Source organism: Jaculus jaculus, chromosome 6, assembly GCF_020740685.1.
Source record: "Jaculus jaculus isolate mJacJac1 chromosome 6, mJacJac1.mat.Y.cur, whole genome shotgun sequence".
In the NCBI taxonomy this organism is placed as follows: domain Eukaryota; kingdom Metazoa; phylum Chordata; class Mammalia; order Rodentia; family Dipodidae; genus Jaculus; species Jaculus jaculus.
In genome coordinates this window covers 141,735,668-141,752,424 of record NC_059107.1, presented here as the reverse complement: position 1 = coordinate 141,752,424, position 16,757 = coordinate 141,735,668, and the positions used below count along the sequence as shown (strand labels likewise).

General features: G+C 39.7%; 1 protein-coding gene across 5 annotated transcripts in view; it reads right to left on the bottom strand.

The window, feature by feature from the left end:
- Tmpo (thymopoietin) overlaps nt 1-16,757 on the bottom strand; it is a 31,094-nt gene that overhangs the window by 2,574 nt on the left and 11,763 nt on the right. The window contains exons 4-8 of one of the 5 annotated variants that reach the window (XM_045151788.1): nt 11,080-11,177; nt 3,835-3,954; nt 3,640-3,735; nt 3,123-3,233; nt 2,120-2,208 (exon numbers count right to left, since the gene is read on the bottom strand). In XM_045151788.1, the coding sequence (XP_045007723.1) occupies nt 2,120-2,208; nt 3,123-3,233; nt 3,640-3,735; nt 3,835-3,954; nt 11,080-11,177 (514 nt within the window). Of the gene's footprint in view, nt 1-2,119; nt 2,209-3,122; nt 3,234-3,639; nt 3,736-3,834; nt 3,955-11,079; nt 11,178-13,011; nt 15,887-16,757 lie in introns of those variants that run through there. The other 4 variants (XM_045151789.1, XM_045151790.1, XM_045151791.1 and 1 more) reach the window with 4 other exon arrangements.

Below are 16,757 nucleotides of genomic sequence, written 5' to 3'. Positions count from 1 at the left end.
TTTTCCTCCCTTTGGTGGTGTTGAGGATTGAACCCAATGCCTTAGCATGCTAGATTAATAGTCTCTCAACAGCACTGAGCTACACCCCTGACTATATCTCCTCCTCCTTCCTTTTCTTCTTTTTTTTTTTTTTGTGGGGTTTATTTATTTTTAATTTTTTTCAAAAAAATTTTTTTTATTAAGAACTTCCATGATTATAAAAAAAAAATCCCATGGTAATACCCTCCCCCCCCCTTCCTTTTCTTTTTTTTTGAGACAGGGTCTCACTTTAATGCAGGCTGACCCAGAACTTACTCATTAGCCCAGGTTGGGAATGAATCATGGCCAGCTCCTACCTCAGCTTCTGGAGTATGCTAGGATTATAGGTGTGAGCCACCTTCCCTGGATTTCCTCACTCTAGCCCAGGCTGACCTTGAACTCACAGTGATCCTCCTCCTCTTCCTTCAAAACGCTGGGATTAAAGGTATGAGCCACCCCATCTGGCCTACTACTTTTTTTTTTTCTTTTTTTGAGGCAGGGTCTTCTTAATCTAGCCCAGGCTGGGCTCAAATAGTGCTCCTTATACCTCAGCCTCCCAAATGCTGGGATTAAATTCCACACCATGCATAATACAAACCAGCTACACTGGTATCTTAAAAGTTTATAGATAAGCCTTAAAGGCTTTCAAAGGCAATAAATTCAAGAGGAAAGAAGAAAAACAAGATAGTTTTGGTTGTGAATTTTTCAGCTAAGGAAGAATTCAAGCCAAGTATTGTGGCATAGAATTATAAGCCCAGCAGGTGGGAAGTGGAACAACAAGGATCAAGAGTTCAAGGTGTGGGCTGGAGAGAGGGCTTAGTGCTTCAGGCGTTTGCCTGCAAAGCCAAAGGACCTCAGTTCAATTCCCCAGGACCCATGTAAGCCAGATGCACAAGGGATGTGCATACATCTGGAGTTCATTTGCAGTGGCTAGAAGCCTTGGTGTGCCCATTCTCTCTAATAAATAGAAGTAAAATATTTTTTAAAAAAGGAGTTCAAGGGCAAGAGAGATGGCTTAGTGGTTAAGGCGCCTGCCTGCAAAGCCAAAGGACTCAGGTTCAATTCTCCAGTACCCACATAAGCCAGATGCATTGGCTAGAGACCCTGGCACACTCATTTAAAAAAAAAAAAAAAAAAAAGAAGGGTTCAAGGTCAGCTGGGCATGCTGGCACATGCCTTTAATCCCAGCACTCAGGAGGCAGAGGTAAGAGGCTCTCCAAGAGTTCGAGATCACCCTGAAACTATATAGTTAGTTCCAGGTCAGCCTGGACCAGAGAGAGACCCTACCCTGGGGGAGGGGTGGAGCTCAAGGTCATCCTGGGCTATTGAGGACTGTCTCAAAACAAAACCAGTAACAGTTTTTTTAAACAGAATCTTGTCAACTAGATGCACATGCATGCACAGGCCTTTGGCTCTATTCCTAGAACCATAAACAAATAATTTGCAAAAACTGATTCATTTTTTTTTTTTTTTGATTTTTCGAGGTAGGGTCTCACTATAGCCCAGGCTGACCTGGAATTCACTATGGAGTCTCAGGGTGGCCTCGAACTCATGGCAATCCTCCTACCTCTGCCTCCCGAGTGCTGGGATTAAAGGCATGCGCCACCACGCCCGGCTCTGATTCATTTCTTACTAGATTTATTTTGATTTAAAAATACTGGGACATGAGCTGGGCGTGGTGGTGCACACCTTTAATCCCAGCACTTGGGAGGCAAAGGTAGGAGGATCACTGAGAGTTCGAGGTCACCCTGAGAATACATAGTGAATTCCAGGTCAGCCTCAGCTAGAGTGAGATCCTACACGTCTCGAAAACCCTGGGGGGCAGGGGAACTATAAATGTAGCTCAGTAGGAGAGAGCTAGCTTACATTGCATGAGGTCCTGGGTTTGTTCCCGGGTACCACTAAAACACCTTCCCCACAAAAGAAAATAGGCAAAATGTTAATTTATATAACACTTCAGCCTGGCACAATTATTTTGAATGGTTCGGTTTTCAAAAACATGAACTGGAGACTGCAGGGGGTGAGAGGGATAGTCTGTATAGTTCTAAGAACAGAGCACAACTTTGTGACGAACTGTATTTGGTCCAGTGTATCCCAGTACCTAATTCCTGTTGGTGTAGATGCTTCGTAGGGGAACATTTCCTTAAGAATGTCCCTTTCCACTCTTCTTTCCTCTATTTTTTCTCCCACCTAATAAAATACAAAGAAAGAAACAAGCCCAAGTTAAAACTTAGTACTAAATAAAAACATTTAAAAATAGACATTTTATAAACCAAATAAATGCCCTCTAATCTATTCTAGCTTTTATGACTGTTGTTTCTAAATTTGTAGTCGTGACTTTCCAAGACTCTCTTCAAATTTTGTCATTGAGGGTATCTTGATGTAGTTATTCAGAGGAACACTGCCAGACATTCAAATAAGTAGCAGGGAAAACCCAGCAATATTGTACAGCAATGTAAATTCCCCGTTTCCATGATTTTCATTAATAAAACACTGAGTGAACTATTTCTTCCTATTATGTACTCTTTGGTAAAATAAATGATTAAAAATAAGGTAACTAATTAACATGGATCTTAACAAATTTTAGTATGTATTTTAAACTAGACAACTTACTCCTTCCCATAAAAGAATTTTCAGTTTGTTTTTATGCTGAGATCAAAACAGTATTTCATACCCTTTGATAAAGACTCGTAAGATTCCCTGCACCATGCAGTCAGTACTTCAAGCTCAGTTATAGGAGTTAGTGGATTCAAGCATCATACAAAGCTACTTTATCATTCGACCTTCCACCAAAGGAAGTGGAGCCTCCCTCCCCAGGGAGCATTTTTTTCTGATCCACGACAGAGCGCATTATAAACAGCACACAAGTGATCAGTCTCTTGAAAACTGGAACTTGAGTGGAACACAGCAGCAAGTGGATAGCATTGTTAGCATGTCATGCTATTTTAATTTCCATTTTCACTAATAAACTTGTCTTTAAACTCATATGCATATATAAAAAAAACACGCACATCACCCAATAAAGAAAGTTCTGTTCCCTCCCACTTAAAAATAAAAAAGTCTGAAAGATCATGATAGCATTGCTCTAAATTGTATTCATTTACTTCAGCTCTGGTCAATGGTTTCTTTGGTGTTCTTCTGGGTATGTCTGAGAATTCAGAGATTGGCAGAATGGGAGCTGCATGCTTGAAATTTCCAGTCAACCTATTGACAACCTGCCAAGATTCAAATTATTCAGACTCAGAATTATCCAAACATAGCAAAACACTTAAAATGCAAAGAAAAGAAAAAGATAATCCATCTCTGTAACAGTTGACTTTCCCTTAATAAAATTTAGGCAACAGAGCCCAGAAACACATTCAGTGCTTCATATGTGAAGCCTTATAATCCAAGTATTTGGTAAGCATTATTTTTATAGTACTTAGAATTCTTGTGAAATGAATTAAGCTTATTTTATAAAGTAGCTACAATGAAAAATTCCAAAATCCAGAATTATTTGGAAAAAATCAGTTAAAAATATAATGTAAACATGAGATTTGTCAAAGTTTACCACCTCCCCATTTCTAATTAATGGGTAAATTACAAATAATACCACTTGTATAATTTATGAAACATATTTACTAAGGATTTGTTGCTTGAAGCCATTATAGTTTCAGCTATGGGAGTACTCTCTGAAATTACTGCACCATCTATACGAAACTGTTGTGAAGTGTCCACCTGTTAGTTTGAAAACAAAATGAAAACAATAAATGTAAAATAATCACTAAAACCCTACCAAGCTGAAAACCCAGTTCTAAGCAGTAAGCCTTGCATCACCCTTTTCCTGGGAGTTCTTCTCGACCCTCTGGTGGATTCCCTAGTCAATGCCTGCAGAGGTCCGCCTTTTGAAGATCCACTTGTCCACTCAGTCTCAGTCACTCCAGCTTGAGAATAGCTCTAATCAAGCATCGACATGTTAAAAAGTCATCTTCTAACATCCAACACCTTCACAGTGACCATATTAGCATGCCAAGTCCAAAACTCTCTAAAGCCAACATTTAGAAACAGGGCTATGCCCTCCAAAATAGTTCTAAGTGTACTGACTTGTAATCGCCAGAAAGCAAGATAGTAAATTACACTAAAGAATCCAACAGTAGGGCTGGAGAGATGGCTTAGTGGTTAAGGCATTTGCCTGCAAAGCCAAAGGACCTCGGTTCCATTCCCCAGGACTCATATAAGCCAGATGTACTAGGTAGCAAATACATTCTCTCTCTCCCTCCCCCCCGCCTTTCTCTCTCTCTAATTTATAACAGGTATAGATAAATAAAGAATCCAACAGTAGGGCACAAATTAATAAAGTGAAAGAGAAAGGAGCTCCATTATTCCTGCTCCTCCCGTGACTCTCACTGCTATCTGGCCCTAGAACTGCATCTGCACCTCCTCTTTATCAGTTTGAATTGTAAATCAATTCATCTGTTCCCAACTTGCAACTTCTTAGTTGTCTCTTCTTTCTAAACTGAACCAAAATAAGGCATCAAGAAAAACCTAGTGACCATCATTTCATAAATATGTGAGCCTCTTAATATACCACCACCAAGCTATATAGTTCTATTCTTGCCTCACTGAAGAAAGAGAAATGTAACCATGACAGACAACTGTTGCTTTCCAGTCCCAGGTTAATTTTTCCCAGGGGGAAAAAAAAATCAACTGAATTATTCTCATTTAAAAAATTCTTTAGTGGGTAAACACAGCAGCTCACACCTATTAAACCCACGTTAACACAGGAGGTTGAGTGAGGTAGGATTGCCACAAATTTGAGGACATGGACTATGAAATGAAAACCTCCCCCCATAAAGAAACAAACAGCCGGGCAGAGGTAGGAGGATTGCCTTGAGTTCCAGGCCACCCTGAGACTAGCGTGAATGCCAGGCCAGCCTGAGCTAGAGTGAAACCTTACCTCAAAAAACAAAAACAAAAAACCAAACCAACAAAAAAGATGACAGAAGTTCATACATGGTGGCTGGTGGCACAAGTCTCTAAGATCACTGTGAGTTCAAGGCCACCCTGAGACTAAATATTGAATTCCAGGTCAGCCTGGACTAGAATGAGACCCTACCTGGAAAAAACCAAACCAAACAAACAAAAAGAAACAAAAAAACCCTAAAGCTCAAACAAAACAAAACAAAAATTCAGGCTGGAGAGATGGCTTAGCGATTAAGCACTTGCCTGTGAAGCCTAAGGACCCTGGTTCAAGGTTTGATTCCCCAGGACCCACGTAGCCAGATGCACAAGGTGGCGCATGCATCTAGAGTTCATTTCCAGAGGCCCTGGCACTCCCATTCTCCCTCCCTCTCTCTCTCTTTCACTCTCAAATAAATAAATAGAAAAATAAAAATAAAAAACCCCAAACAGTGTTTTAGGACTGTGGACATGGCTTGGGTAGGATGCTAATCTGGCCAATACAATGTGCTACCTTCAATCACCAGCACCGAAGCTAACCTCCTTCAATCCAGTCATTCCTCAATGGCTTACACTGCACTTGGTTTTAAGTTAATAGTTTATCTAGATGAATGACAGTTTATGTCCAAGTCAGTGGCTTTAAAATTTGAAGACATACTTTTCTCTTATCCAGTGATGACAAGCCCATTTGGCTTGAGGCACTACTATGGAAACTCCATGGCTGTACCGAGTCTCCTGAATCTGATTTTGTTTATCTACATTTGCAAAGACATTATTAAGAGTTTTGCTTTAACTCACAATCTGATCTTCAGGGTTCACTATTCTGCTATTAATTGGGAAGAGTCTACTGAATGTAAAATTAATGTGAACAATCTACCTAATATAACAAGTACTTATTAACCACCCAATTCCTGGTTATGCGAATGGAAGAAAACAGCAATTTCTGTCTATGGTTCTCAATTCTGGTGACAGAATCATCCACTAGGAGCTTTAGAAAATATGTGCCAGGCATGTTATCACCTATCTGTAACCCCAGCTCTGACCTTGAACTCACAATTCTCCTGCCTCTGCCTACTGGGATGTGGCTGCAAATGCAGATAAACACCTCATCCAGCAACTGATTTTGATAATATAAATAAAAATTGACAATGGCACACTTATTTAGTAAGCTGAGCCAAACAATTATTTAAAAAGATTACCTCACTGGTTTTGCAAAATTAATGTGATTATTATGCTTTGAGGCCAAAATAAGAATTCGGAAACAATACTGTTCATCCAGATTTAGATCTTTTTTCCCAAGGTAGGGTTTCACTATAGTCCAGGCTGACCTGGCACTTACTCTGTAATCCCAGGTTGGCTTTGAACTCACAGCAATCCTCCTACCTCTGCCTCCTGAGTGCTGGGATTAAAGGTGTATGCCACCTTACCCAATCTCATTAAGATACTCTAAAGATATTTCTGATTTGCCCCAAGAGTAAGAGACAAACCAAGAGCTGGATGGAGATAGGTCAGTGGTTAAAGGCACTTGCTTACAAAGCCTGATGGCCTGGATTTGATTCCCCAGTACCCACCTAAAGCCAGATGCACAAAGCGGTGCATGTGATGAAGTTGGTTTGTAGTAGCAAGAGGCCCTGGTGTGACCATTCCCCTCATTCTTTCACTCTCTCTGCTAGTAAATAAACGAATAAATGAAATATAGCCGGGAGTAGTGGTACACGCCACTAATCCCAGAAGTAGGGGATCAGTGTGAGTGTGAGGCCAGCCTTGAACTACAGAGTGAGTTCCAGGTCAGCCTGGGCTAGTGATAGACTATCTGCAAAAACAAAAACAGAACAAAACAAAAAATTAGGGGCTAGGGAGATGGCTCAGTGATTAAAGGTGCTTGCTTGCAAAGCTTGCCAGCCTGAGTTCAATTCCCTAGCCACCCACATAAAGTCAGAAGCAAAAAGTGATGCAAGCAGCTGGAATTTGCAACAGCAAGAGAGCCTGGCACTACCACCTGCAAAATAAATATAAATTTAGAAAAAAGAAAACATAACAGAAAAAAAAAAATCAATCCTATAAAGAAACAAAACACCTTTAATCCCAACACTTGGGAGGCAGAGGTAGGAGGATTGTCATGAGTTAGTTCAAGGCCACCCTGAGACTACTGAGTGAATTCCAGGTCAGCCTGAGCTACAGTGAGAACCACCTTGAAAAAACAACAACAAAAAACTCTAGCAGAACATTATTGCCCAAGACAAGAAGCAAATATTCATTCACGACTTTAAACATAATATTGTAACTGTATAGCATAATACGACACAAAACCCAACTGCATGTAGCAGCTTTATGAGTACTGTTGTGAAACATATACAATGTGCTACTTAAATAAGTATCATTGAAGGACAAGCCAGGTGTGGTGGCACACGCCTTTAATCCTAGCACTCAGGAGACAGAGGTAGGAGGATCGCCAGGAGTTTGAGGCCACCCTACACAGTAAGATCAGCCTGGGGTAGAGTGAGACTACACAGTGAATTCCAGGTCAGCCTAGGCTACAGTGAGACCCTACCTCAAAATAAATAAATAAATAAAATAAAATAAAAAAAAATATATATATCACTGAAAGAACTAAAAGGACATAATCTCTCAATCTAAGAGATTCAAACATAATGCACAGAAGTTACACATCTTGCATTTATAAATATCATGTATTCATGACATACTCTTCTTTCAGGAGGGAGAGAGAAGTAAGAGAGATCTTATCTCCATGTAAATTCAGTGGTAGAGTGTTTATCTAGCATGTTCCATGGAGCCCTGGGCTTGATCTTCAGAGGGACAATGGGAGGATGCAATTGGCCATAAATCTAATATGTAAAAACCACAATATGAAACAAAATGCATCGGGCTGGAGAGATGGCTTTGCACTTCAGGTACTTGCCTGCAACGCTTAACTATGGAAGTTCAATTCCCCAGTATCCATGTAAAGCCAGATGCACAAGGTGGTGCATGGGATGCATCTGGGATTTGTTTGCAGTGGCTAGAGAACCTAGCACGCCCATTCTCTCTCAAATAAATAAATTCATTTAAAAAAAGGCAGCAGGAAATTTTTAAGCAGAAGGATGGATCTTTCCACATTTGAACTTTTGCTAATTAAGCATCACTGAAGACATTCAGGTGCTGCCTGAAGGCTATGGGGTCATTTATCACCAAAATCACTGGGTCCAAATCCAAACCAACCCCTTAGATCTGTGCTGATCAAGGGTAGCCACCAGCCACATTCTCACTGCTCAATAGCCAGAGGCTATTCTAATAGCAGACATAAGACATTTCTATCATCATTGAAAGTCTTACAGCACTGGCATGCTACAGATTTAGCCCCATTTACAAGATGTACAGGGTATAGAAGGGCAGACTGAATGACAGAAAGTACTGTCGTGATGGTTTTCTCACCAAGTAGATGGAGAATTAAACATGGTATGTGGACTATGATTCATACAGTGTAATCATAAAATAGACATTTGTAAGACTGGGGGAATTTAAATCCAGATTTGAAATAATTACTTACTTTTATTGGGTGGGACAAACATTGCAACTTAAATAGCACATTCAAATGATATTAAACATTAATACAGATAAATGCTAAGATACTGACATATGAACAACCGAAATATATCGAGATGCTTTTTATTTTTTTTTATTTTTTTATTTTTTTTGTTCATTTATTTATTTATTTATCTGAGAGTGACAGACACAGAGAGAAAGACAGATAGAGGGAGAGAGAGAGAATGGGCGCGCCAGGGCTTCCAGCCTCTGCAAACGAACTCCAGACGCGTGCGCCCCTTGTGCATCTGGCTAACGTGGGACCTGGAGAACCGAGCCTCGAACCGGGGTCCTTAGGCTTCACAGGCAAGCGCTTAACCGCTAAGCCATCTCTCCAGCCCTATCGAGATGTTTTAATGAACTCTAGCAAAGGCAAAATAACAAAATCAAAAGCAGTTTAATAAATTGGAAAAAGCCTGGCACGGTAAGCTCATGCCTAGAATTCCAACACTTGGGAAGTTGAAGTAAGACTGCCATGAATATGAAGCCAGCCTGGGCTAGAGTGAGACCATGCATCAAAAAAGTAAAAAGGGGGCTGGAGAAATGGCTTAGTGGTTAAGCACTTGCCTGTGAAACCTAAGGACCCCGGTTCGAGGCTTGATTCCCCAGGACCCACATTAGCCAGAGGCACAAGGGGGCACACACGTCTGGAGTTCATTTTCAGCGGCTGGAGGCCCTGGCACGCCCATTCTTTCTCTCTCTCTCTCCCTCTCTCTCTCTCTCTCTGTCACTCTCAAATAAATAAAATAAACAAAAAAATTTTTAAAAAAAGTAAAAAGGTAGAGGATATGGGTGAAGATGAAATGAAACTGGTAAAATCGGTAACTAGTCAGTATTGTACAATTCTGTTTGCCAACTCCTGTATTTACACTCTCCTTTGACAAGGGGACACATGCATCTGGAGTGTTTGCAGCAGCTGAATGAAGGTCCTGGCATGCCCATTTTCTCTCTCAAACAAATAAATAAATAAAAAGTACATTGTTGGGCTGAGAGATGGCTTACTGGTTAAGGCGCTTGCCTGCAAAACATAAGGACCAGGTTTAACTCCCCAGAACCCATGTAACCTAGATGCAAATGGTGGCGCATCCATCTGGAGTTCATTTACAGTGGCTCAAGGCTCTGGTGTGCCCATTCTCTCTTGCTCTCTAATAAAAATATTTTTAAAAAGTGCATTTCTCAAGAGGATCATTGGCACATGCTCTTGATGTCTTCCTGGCCTCCTCCCCGACTGCTGTGAGGCCAGCAGCTTTGCTCTTCTTTGTGCCTGCACCTCAGCTTCCTGCCTCACTGCAGGCCCACAGTGGTGGAGCCAAGTGTCCCTGGACTGAAATCTGTAAGACTGTGGGGCAAAGGAGTTATTTTCTCTCTCTCTCTCTCTCTCTCTTTTTTTTTTTTTGGTTTCTTGATTTTTCAAGGCAGGGTCTCACTCTAGCCCAGGCTGACCTGGAATTCACTATGGAGTCTCAGGGTGGCCTCAAACTCATGGCAATCCTCCTACCTCTACCTCCCAAGTGCTGGGATTAAAGGCGTGCACCACCACGCCTGGCTCATTTTCTCTTTTAAATTGTTTAACTCAGACATTTTGTCATGAAGAAAGAAAGAGAATAGTGACAGAAGATAGAACAGGAGTGGAAGAGGGGTGAGATTTTCTTCAGTGGAATAGTCACTGGTAAATTGTCCATTAAATAATCCTACACCTATGCTTATGCACACACCCTGATTAAACTCAGTCATAAAAGAGACATTAAAGTAGGAGGACTAGTCAGAAGAAAAGAATGGTAAGGGACAAGGAAGGTAATGGGGTGAATATGATCAACATATATGTGTGTGTATATATTGTATGTGAATGTATTTCTTCAAAAATCAATACGTTAAAATTTTTCTTAATAAATGAAAAAAAAGTGCATTTCTACCTTTTGAACTACTTCTCTAAAAAGGAAGTATAGCAGTAGAGCACTTGCCTAGAACACATGAAACACTGGGTTCAATCCAGGGAGTAAAGCTGGGTGTAGTGGTCTTTCACCCAGCACTGGGAGGCAGAGGTAGGAGGATCGCCATGAGTTCAAGGCCACCCTGAGACTACACAGTAAGATCAGCCTGGGGTAGAGTGAGATCCTACCAAAAAAACAAAAAGGGAAGCCGATTATGGTGGCACACACCTTTAATCCCAGCACTCAGGAGGCAGAGGTAGGAGGATCACCTTTGCGTTTGAGGCCACCCTGAGCTAAAGTGAGACCCTACCCAGGAAAACCTGAAACCAAAATAAAAAGGGCATGAGGCAGTATGACGAAAACTTGAACCACACTTAACACAGAATAAACATAAATGACATGTTTCTCAAACACTTGCAAGTAAAATAGAAAGCAGTCTATGCTACTGACAGATTCCACAAAGTATCGATGTCCAGTGCCATTTAACAATGAAATTAAGTTTACTGGATTGGAATCTGGGTACCAACTGTTAACCAAAGGTCAAAACACAAGACAGATGAGTGTGATCAGATGCCTTATGCCTGTAAAATGATCATAAAAGTCAAGGTACCTGATTGTGCTCACTTCTTCTTTGCTTGAGTGTTACTGGTGTCTTTGCTCTGCCCTTGAGTGGTTCTCTCTTCTCAAGCTTGAGCTCAATTTTGGAGTCTGGAAATAACATTGGACAAACCATTATTCTCTCAAACATATAAACTGTGTCTTCCTGACATTATTTTGGAACCCTGGTTTTAGGTACAAGAATACACAGATGTTTATTATTAATATAACCTCAACAGAACAGAACTGTTTTCATAAAAAAAGAGACAACCTCATTTCAATTTCTCCATTGTTTAATCTGACTACTCCTTTTCTTTCCTTTTTTTCCCCTAAGCTCCAGACTAATAACTTTTTACATGAAAGTGAAGTCAGTCTGCTCTATAAAACCACCTTCAACGAGAGAAGTGGCTACTGCCAGCTACTGCCTTATCCACACAGTACATTACTGCTATATAGCAAGATTGGCTTATTAAAATCTAGCTCATGGAAGGAGAAAAGCTAGAGAATTTTGCAAGTGAAAAGCCTATATGGCATTACTTCTCTAACAACAATAAATATTAACTAGCAATGTTCATGTAACACATCAAGGTTAAGTCTCTCCTTGACTAGGGGAGGTAGCTGGTAATAGAGGCCCCGAGTTTAATCCTTAGCACCAAAATAAATAATTATAAAAACTCTTTTTTTAATGTAGTTACAAAAAAAAGTGTAAAAACAACTGAGGTGAGACTCTCATTCACAAAACAAACAAAAAAACCACCTCAAAACAAAAATGCCCACAACCTCTCATAAGTCACTTCTCTTTCCTCACAGCAGTACTACTTCTTTGAAAAGGACCACTACTATGACTTCACATCACTGTGAGTCACTGACCCAACCACACAAAGATACATATTTCTTTTTAGAGAAAGCAGTATTTCAATTCTTATCCAGTCTTAATTTTATCACAACTTAAAAGACATAGAATTTTAAAAATAGGTACAAAAATTAACTTCCTGCCAGCTGTGCTGGTGATGTACAACTGCAATGCCAGCACCTGGGAGACCAAGTCAGGAACATCTTGAGCTCAAGGCCAGTCTGGACCACATAGTTAAGACCCTGCCTCAAAACAAAACAAAAATTAACATCCTCATTTTTGTGGCCACTTACCAAAGTGAAGTAAAACTACCAAGTCGCTGTTAATGCTAAAATTTTTACTGCTAAAAATTTACTACCAAAGAACTGAGAATATAGTTAATTCTTAAAGCTTAATTTTCCATAACCTCAATGTAGCTATGCTATAAAGTGCTCAAGCTAGTTGTGAAGATAGTTGTGTCTTGCCAACTTTCCAGCTAATACTGCTTGTCAGTGAAGAACGTACTTCCAAGTGGGATGTGGTGGCGCATGCCTTTAATCCCAGCACTTGGGAGGCAGAAGTAGGATGATGATAATGAGTTTGAGGCTACCCTGAGACTATATAGTGAATTCCAGGTCAGCTTGAGCTAGAGTGAGACCCTACCTCGAAAAACAAACAAAAAAAGTACTCCCGAGTTTCCCCCCACAGAGCGTGATTTTTACAAAACTAATTCAAATGTGTCTTGAATCTTAAAGCCTTAGCCATCAATTCTATGCCCATCTCCCAACACTTCTATGAATGGATCTGCATCTATCAGTATCTGTTTAATACAACCTTTAGAATTATAAAATATGCTTTTATTCTTTGTTAATTCCAAATCTGAATTATAAAGAACCTATTCACAAAGCAGATTCCAACAACCAATTAAAAACAGTCTTCAAACAGTGGAAAAGCCATTCAACAATGAAAATATTTTTCAATACTATCACTGGAATGTCAAGTGAGTTTCAATGATGAAATGGAATAGGGATGTTCATCCACAAATATTCAACTTGTTGAAACTCCAAGAATAACGCACACATACAACATGTTTCTGGAGACCACACAAAACTGTTCAAATTTAACAACTTTATTGATTTTGTAGATGCATTCTACAGGAATACATTTTTAAAAGTCACATAGCACTTAGTAGGTACATGTATACATGTACAATGGAAAAGACAAATAACAAATTATTCCCAGAAAGTTGCAAAGATGGAATGTGTAGTCTAAGAACATGGTAATGGTAGACATATACTCAGGGACCGTATCTTGTTATTCTTAAGACTACTGTCTTCCACGATGCCTCTATAGTCAGGCTATCTTACCTTACAGTCATACAAATAAACAGGATTATACATTACTTTATACAGACACTGGGATGTAATAAGATTTCTTAAGGCTTTAAAAAGGTAACTTAAATTTACTTTCAGCATCCAGACTCTTAAGTTTAATCACCCATGGAATACACAACACACTTTAGATAAATTTAAAAGGAAAAATAAGCCCAATCTTTAATGTCTTATTCAAATGACAAAATAGTGGTGGTGAGTGAGATTGCACTATACCAGGACAGTGTTCTGAGTGTGGTCCACTTGGCTGCAGGGACAAGGCACTTCCACTATAATGAACTATACATTGCTTTTTCTAGCAATAAAAGTTTAAAAACAAATCTTGTCTAAAATATACCTCTATGTTTATATCTTTCTTTTTTTTTTTTTAAAAAAAAAATCCCCCCATGGGCATACTAGGGCCTCTAGCCAATGCAAATGAACTCCAGACACATGTGCCCCTTGTGCTTATATGGGTCCTGGGGAACTGAACCCAGGCCCTTTGGCTTCATAGGCAAATGCCTAAACTACTAAGCTCTCTCTCCAGCTCTCTCTCTTTTTTTGGTGCTGGGAACTAAAGCGAGGTCATGATATACTGTGAGCACATGCTTTTTTAACTGAGCTGCAGTCCCATTCCCCTAGGCTAGAAACTCCTGGGCATGCTTATCTTGTCAGTAACAGTTTGTGGACTGGCACTTGAATTATATTGATCTAGAGTATTATGAAGGATGTTGAAGACCAAATTAAACAAACAAAAGGAAGAACAAAAGTGTAGACATGTCTAGAAAGTAAAGATACTTAGCTATGAATATAAAAAATAATTAAGGCAGTTATTCTGAATAATGTTTGATTCTATTCTAGGCCTATATTTTAATTGCTGGAATTTTTAATTTTGAAGAGTTGCAAAAGTGCAAGTAAAATAGAAAGCAGCATACTCTCCATGCAACAAATATGTGATCTATTGAGTGTAAATTGCACTAAGCTTTCTCTGTGGAAAGCTTAAAAAAACAAAACCCTAGGCTCTATATAGGAAACTCCTTTTATGTTATAACTTGATGAGTGGAAGTGTATGCCTTGAAATCAGTCCATTCTGAAGACTAAAAAGATCTCAAAAGCATGTCTTTATTCTTAGCTTTATTAGTGTTTATTTCCACGCTTTTTAATGACTTTAGCTACTTCTCCTCCAAATAATGTTCCACCTTTAAAGGGAGCAACAGTCAGCTTATTCTTAGAAGTGGGATTAATTTTGCAACCCTTCAACCAGAGGTAACGGCGACCGAGAGTTGAAGATCTCATGGTATGGGCAGCCGTCTTCACTTCATCAAATGCAGCATCACAAAGATAGGAAGCTGCATCATATGTTTTGCTCAGAATCTCAAGTGCCTGGTGTGCATGACTAGGATCTGAGCTAAGAATTTGTGCAGCCTGACTAATGTTGGCCTGCATAGCCTTAGCTACAAAGGCAGTGTGGGTTGCAATCTGCAACGCTGATGCTGCAGCTTCATAAGATCTACAGAGAGCTAAGTCCAAGTGCTGATCACAAGAATCAGCAGAGGCACCAGCAGTAGTGGCTTCCGAAATCAGCCCTAGGATTTCATCATCTACTTTGGGAACTGGTAATATCCGTGCTGCCTCTCTGGAAGAAACTGGATACTTGCATGCCAATGAAGGCAGCTGCCCGTCAATCTGCTGCCACTCCTCTTCAACCACTTTTAAAATAGATTCATGGAAGGGAAAAGATAATTCTGAAGCATCTGTTTTACCATGCGGTGACTGCTTAAACATTTCTATCCCTAAGGTACTGAGTGACTGAGAGACAACAGCTTTAGCAAGAGAAGACATTTGCTCAGATCCAGGTATATCCTGGAATGCCACAGAGGAACCTGAATCCCTTTTCTTTACTGACTTCTCACAGAGTTTAGGGATTTTCTGGGAAGGAGATAGGGATTCAGATTCTTGAAAACTGGAGTGGTCAATTCTCTTGCATATGTTTTCTATATCCAGTGTGGGCAGAGAATTAGAAGTCCCCGGCAAACTTCCTACCCCACCCTGGACTAACAGAGAATTGACATAATCTCTGATGGCCTGAGCAAGTGGTGGAGAAATTACATGTGATCTCTTTGACTCTTCTAGTACTTCTCTTTCAGTTGAGAGAACTGATTCACCTGAAATATTGGACCCCTCAGCAGATGATGGTTGAATTCTACCTTTCCCTCCACGGTAAATATTTTCTACTACATCTTTACAGTAAGTAGTAGTGGTTTCTTTAATCAGTGAAGGAGAAGCTGCAGCAGAGACCAACATAGCAGTGAGTTCATGCTGAGATGACGAAGAACTTTTCTCTAAGCATCTATCATGGCTACACTTGGAAGAGGCTAACTTCCGCATCTGTCCCTTGCCAGGCAAGGTTGTGCCAACAAGAGGCTCCCTAGGTGGGTCTCCCTTAGAAGAATGAGCTTTCTTAGCTGCCTGTAGTTCAGTCCTGCCCAGAGGAGGACGGGTGGAGATTTCAGGAAAAGAAATACCCTGAAAAAATCCACCAGAGGGAGTAGCTGGAAGTCCAGAAAAAGGAACAAAATCCCTAGTGGACTTCACTTTCTTGTGTTCTTTCTTCTTTCCTGTAGAGGCAAAAGAGGCAGGAAGTTTAAGTATTACTTGTGTTGAGCTTAATTTATTCTTTGCCTCCTTGCTAAAATAGTGCTGTTGAAGGAAAGGACTCTACAGTTCATAGTCTCAGCAACCAATCTGGTAGACTGTGCCTTGGAAGGCAGCTTATATAGTGATATAAGCAATTTTGTTCAAATTAAATATTCATAAACTTAACAAATCATAAATTATAAGTTTATAAATATCAACTTGCATTAATAATAATTAGAAAAAGATATCCTACTCTCAAAAAGTTAAAATCATAGTCAAATGTTCTCAAATACATATAAATATTATCAAAATACTTGTTTTAAAGTTTATCTAGCAAAAAGTACAAACAATTTATATGCCTATCAATAGAAAACACAAAAAAATCATCATATTCAAATGCCAACATGCTGCATTAATTACAAGGAACAAACATACACACAGGACAGAATTAGATCTAAAAAAATATAACATGGAATAAAAAGACACAAATAAGACTTGGGATTTTTTTTTTTTTTTTTTTTAATTTTTTGAGGTAGGGGTCTCACTCTAGCCCAGGCTGACCTGGAATTCACTATGTAGTCTCAGGGTGGCCTCAAACTCATGGCAATCCTCCTACCTCTACTTCCCAGAGTGCTGGGATTAAAGGCATGCGCCACCATGCCTGGCCTGGGATATCATTTCTATAGAATTTTTAAAAGTACTAAACAATGGCATGCATTGGATGAATGAATTAAGAAGATAAACATCAAATGAATGTGATCTCTTTTGGATGTGATAATGGGAACAGAACAGAACAATAGAAGGAACTTTATCTTTATAAAACTGAGATTTGAAACCAAAGAGTTAAATGGC